We start from the raw sequence: 6,000 nt of genomic DNA on the forward strand, positions 1-6,000 counted from the left end.
TGATTGCATGTCGATATTTTAGAAAGACTCGACAGTAAGTAGAATTTAAAACTTAATACTTAACAGATTATTTAAAATAAATATAATAAGGTAATGATTATGATATTTCTCTCATTTCAGCTGAATGTTTATGTTTTAGAGCTGATTTTTCAATCCTTGGTTAAAACTTATTCGTCGAATAATGTATAAAACTACCATTTTAAAAACGTTTTCTAATTGTCCGTATTTGACAGTTTACGTGACATATAATATTATCGTGTGATACTTTATTGGACGGTTAAGTTTTAACTCAAGCATTGAAAAATCGGCCCTTATTAGCACAAGTAAACTGAAGTCTCAAATGATACTTAAACAAAATTATGTGTGAAGTAGGTACCTATTTCTAAATCATATTGTAAACATTCGAAATATTTTCAAACCATAGAAATCTGATTACGACGTCCCTTGTTATTTACATTTCTATGATTCAAACAGTCTTTACGTAAAACAAGAAACAAGACGTGATCATTCCATAAACATAATCACAGTCGCTATTCACCGAAATTTATCTAAAAATAATCATACGGTAATTTGATAACACAACCGTCTGTTTCAACAGCGCTATCCAATTTTATCGATAACGATATCGATTTTAGATACAGAGCACAACCCTACTAACGAGCACTGCACTCGAGGCGGGGCGTTCATGTCGAGATTATATCGGCAGCCGCAAGGAAATTTAAAATAAACAAGAAATTATGAACCGGGCCTTGATTATATGCTTGGTGCTGACCCGTATAAGACTAGCCAGAAACGATCTTCAATTTATGCTCAGAGGTCCTTGTTGTTAAACGTTTCTGCATAAACATAGATCCAATATCTATAGTTACGTGTAAAGAGAATATTATAAGGTCTGCTTGACTTTTTCAAAAAAATTTAATGATCTTTGTAAAGAACATTAAAATTTTTGAAGAACAATTTGTAAAGAACATGAGAAAGTCACATATCTAAACGATTTAAAACCCAACATATTATTATAATTTAGTAGTTGAATTTTTCATCGGCACGGTTTCGTAAATAACTATAAAATTACTGTTATTTACAATGGTGTAATGGTTCCAATCGTAAGACATAAATTCTCAAATCGCTGGCAATGATAGGCATGTTAAGTTGAAAGCACATTATGCTTTCTATTCTATTATAATTTTACTACACTATTGCTGTTATGTAGGTAATAGGAAAATGAGCTTAATGAGCTTTTCCTTATTTATTTTGTAAACTGTAATGCAAACTTGCTGTAACCATTTTAATATGTAGTACTAAGTAGTAAGTAGGTATAAAATAACATAATATAGTTTCTCTTATTTTGCATAATATGTAAGTACATATTTTGAATGGTTGGAAACATTAATAAATATTAAATACTAAATAGGTACCTACTTAAACAAGTATTTCCTTCATCATCTTCATCAATTCCATGCATTCTATAAAAGTTTATGGATATATAATAAAAAGTATGTACAAGTAGATACGTAGGTATAGAAAGAAATTCATATATCAAGCGGAGATATCCAACGTCTAGGAAGCACGTATCTCCAACCGCACTCAGAAAACCAATTCCACGTTACTCATTACAGAAACCACAACATGCTCGCAGCTAACTAGTTCCGTACTCATCTGTTATTATGTTAATAGACGCTAGTTTCAAACAAGGGCCCGCGTACGTTGTTAACAATTAAACCGGCACCTTTCAAGTGTCAATAAAATGCGATAACTACGCGTAATTGACGAACGGTCGATGGTATAGTAATAAGTGTGTTGAACTACGCCGTGTAAGTACAATTAATGTCCTGTGCACTCATTAAAGTGCAAGAAACAAGGGAGAACATAAAAAATTGCTACCTCTTAATTTGTTCTCTAACTGACAGTCATTAAATTTTTTCAAAAGTTTCAATTCCCTTCTGAAACATCATTGAACTATTCATGTGTACGCACCACTAAAATGAAACAAAAACATATTTCTCAACAAAATTTAAACAGAGGATAAACAAGGTGCATAACAACTATCAACATGAAACATTAATATCTGTCGAGGGCCCATCAGATATAGTATCAAAGAATGCCGGCCTCACATAAATCTACGTGAAATTATCATAACGACTCGCTTATGTTAGAAAAATCTGCCTTACTAAGAAATTAATAACGTCCGGTGGGTTAATTTAACGATATTTTGGTGACGTTTTCTGTCGTCGCATCGATTCATGTCATTCAATTATAAAACGTTTCTTATAAACCGTTATTCAAAGAAATGATTTAAATTTTTTAAAGCTTTTAAAATTTTATAAAGCTTTCCTTTGCTTTGAGCTTATCATTTTTCACCACACATTTTTGTCTTATATTTTTAACCACCCAGTAACAGTCAGTTCTCGGTAAGCTGACTAAAAACGGAGCTGAGTTTCGACTTTCGAATATTATCACATGATTATCACAGATAAGGCACTGCTGAATCTCATTTGAATCACAAAGTGCGAAGTGCAAGAAAGAAGATTTAATCATTATTGCGAAACTCCTTAAGAATGAGGTACGCGCAAAAAATTGTCGGTCGAAAGTGGTTTTCGAAGGGTATCATCGATCCTTCGGTTCCTTGTAGCTTAAGTAATTTTTATGTAGAAATGCAACGTGGCTGGTTTTTCTTGACCCACCTCAGTCAAAGACAAAGATTTTACGAAGTCCTTTGCGGGCACCATAACTATAGTTTGTTTCGGGGGCATAAGTGTGAAAATGTCTCTCGTTCATAACCTTGGACGAGCATATTTCTTTTTGTCTCTGTGTACAGTGGCACATATTGTATAGCTCATTTATTGCGAAAGAGTAATCGATAACAAAAAATAAATTTAATAAGCTCTTGTAATTTGTACTAAGAAGTAAACATCGACTTGAATTATTATTAAAATCTATACTAATATTATAAAGCTGAAGAGTTTGTTTGTTTGTATGTTTGTTTGAACGCGCTCATCTCAAGAACTACTGGTCCGATTTGAAAAATTCTTTCAGTGTTGGATAGCCCATTTATCGAGGAAGGCTTATGACGTGCATTTATATATAACACGCAACCTACATTTCGTGTTCAGTTTAGACTAATGTACCAAACACATCAGGATTATGATTGATTGTACGTAGTTAAACCTTTCGTAACCACTATAACTAGGTATACGTCTTATACATTTTGTGTAACAAACATTTGAATGCTGTAGCTGCACCTTTAGTAGTTCTACCTTTAGTACATTCAACTTTAGTATATTATTAATTAATAATCAAGTTTGTTTTAATACTTCTCAATGCGACAATTTACTAACAATATGGTGATTGTAAGTTTAATTTTTCTACAATTAGGTAATTGAAGCTTAGAACATGATTCCACTAAACAACTAAGTTCGTTGGTACATTAGGTGTATGGGCTATCGCAGTAATAAGCTTTCTGTGTAGTAAGTATCTATTTAGTAATCTGTGCATCTGTGCTTCGCGAAGTTCTTTTTTTATCCTCCTTCGGGACCGAAAAATAAAAAACCGGCCAAGTGCGAGTCGGGCTCGCGCACAAAGGGTTCTGTAGCAGCAAATATAATAAATTACAGTTAAATCAACCTATCTCAAAAACTATAAGAGATACTTTGATCAAACCAAAAATCGTTGAAAGAGTTAATTAGCATGCATCACCTCTATTTTTTTTAGAATTTTATACCCCGTAGTTATAAAAATAGAGGGGGGGGGACATACTTTTTACGACTTTGAGAGCTGATATCTCAAAAACCGTTCACTTTAAGAAAAATGTTTTTTAGAAAACTTTATATCATTTTAAAAGACCTTTCCATTGATACCCCACACGGGTATGTACATCGAAAAAAAAAATTTCATCCCTCAGTTACATGTATGGGGGGCCCCACCCCCAATTCTTTTTTTTACTATTTAATGTCATATTTTTGTAGCGGTTCATACAACACATATTCCCATCAAATTTCATCACTGTAGTACTTATAGTTTCCGAGTAAATCGGCTGTGACAGACGGACAGACGGACAGACGGACAGACGGACATGACGAAACTATAAGGGTTCCGTTTTTGCCATTTTGGCTACGGAACCCTAAAAAAGAATAACGACTACGATAGCTGATGGATGGAACAACGTTGCATTTGCAATGTGTTTCATTAAACTGGTTGTAATAAATCAATGCTTGACATCCAAGTACATATTGTCACCTACCTATTTCACGTGACATTTTGTAAAGCTGCAGGTAAATAAGTACGTAACAATAGGAAGACGGTACCTATATAGGAATCAGATTATATTTTTCAAAGAAATCACCTTGGTATCTACAATAAAAGAACACGTTCCTTTGAACGAAGTGACAAAACCTAATACATCAGTGACAATGTTTGGGATAAGTCATAAAATATAGCAGGTACGGAACCACGGCGATTTATTGTAGTAAGGTGTTATACAATTGTAGTAAGATTTACAAGCCATTGTACTAAACGATAATTGTTAGAGTTTGCAAATTTTTTGCGTGGGTATTAAAACTGTTATTGTCACTTTCTAAATGCAGGTTAGCATAGGTATTTTGTTAAAACTTAAATGTTTAGATTTTAGGCACTAAAAGCATTTTTGTATAACTAAGTTGTAACTAGGTACCTATAGTTGTGATACCTAAGTAAAAATATGTATTCATATTATTTAGTACCTATTAGGTAGGTATAATGTTTAAGTATATAAAAATATAGGTAGGTATGTGCTACTTAAGAAACTTACCACACAGACGCTGCCATTCCAAAGTAGTAAAGAAGTAGAAACACGACAGCGCAGTTAGGATTTTCCAGACCATCGTGAGCCAGAAGCATTCTTGTTGGCGATGTGGACTCTTTAGCACAGCCCGCGGCCGTGCGCCCCGCCGCCGCTCTGACGCCCCAACCAGCTGCGGCCGCGCATCTGCACAGCGCCACCAAGACCAAGGCTCGTTCTCCAGCACCTCCCCGATCACCACAAGCCAACTGAGCTACTACAGCAGCCAAAGTACAAACAAAACTTAACGCTGCCCATGTAGCCAGCCAAACTTCCGCAGCTTTGCTCTCCCCTGCCTCCCATAAAACTTCTGCGTCGCAATATTGCGCACAACGGTTCGATCCCCTCAACCAAATCCAACTGTTTGGCTTAATTAGCCTTCTACAAGCACTTCTACTGTTAGCATTCGAGGTATCCAGCGGTATTGTTCCAGATACAGTTCTCTCTCCGGGGCCTTCCATGCACATGTGTTCGTGATTGTTTTCTACTGGAAAGAGAGAACAATCGAGCTCAGCTGGCCACGGAAACCCGAATCCTCTGAGCACGGGATAACACCTTTCGTAAACACTCTCGCACAACCCTCTACATGGTCCAATCGGTAGAGCGACCTTATCCGTACACATTGGGACGTAAACCGCACATAAAAATAAATGTAACTGAGACGAACACCCATACTGCACCAAGGGGCTAAATGTCTGAAGGGTGACGTCGGCGTCAGCTTGCAAGGTATGCCTCGCCAGATTGGGCATCCCGGTTTGATTATATCCAATATTCTTGCACATCGCTACTTTGATAGGTTCACATATCCGTACCGTGGCTTCGGACGCAATGTTCATGGCAAGAGCCAATAAAATAATAAAGTAAACACACATCATTTTGCAAAAGCACAGTCACAATTCACAAAAAGTTTTCACTGCATCGTAAAGTTTTCGCGCACGTTTGCAATAACACTACACACAACCATTACGGAACGCGTCGTTTGACGTTGTGAACAGTGAAACGTGAACGGTGAAGCGTCAAGCGGTCACTCGCACCGCGGGGCGCGGGGGCGCCGCTACAAACTACAAACAAAAAGGTCTGGGCTTCGGCCGTTCGGCGGGCAAGTGGCAGGTATGCACGAAAGTATTGGAGGAACTTAGGAGCCTCGATTTTAAGTACCTACACTTTTAGAAACTGACACTTCAAAC

At 36.5% G+C, this 6,000-nt stretch overlaps 1 protein-coding gene across 1 annotated transcript in view; it reads right to left on the reverse strand.

Moving 5' to 3' along the window:
• Positions 1-5,791, reverse strand: part of fz4 (frizzled 4) — a 30,620-nt gene extending 24,829 nt beyond the window's left edge. Inside the window, exon 1 of the mRNA XM_090111376.1 lies at positions 4,784-5,791. Within this exon, the coding sequence (XP_089967502.1) occupies positions 4,784-5,688 (905 nt within the window). The 5' untranslated portion in view covers positions 5,689-5,791. The remainder of the gene's footprint in view (positions 1-4,783) is intronic.
• Between the last annotated feature and the right edge of the window lie 209 nt (positions 5,792-6,000).

The sequence above is a fragment of the Colias eurytheme genome, chromosome 17 (genome assembly GCF_061535395.1).
Source record: "Colias eurytheme isolate Ceu_HAF_F1 chromosome 17, ilColEury1 Martin Lab GWU primary, whole genome shotgun sequence".
Lineage (NCBI taxonomy): Eukaryota > Metazoa > Arthropoda > Insecta > Lepidoptera > Pieridae > Colias > Colias eurytheme.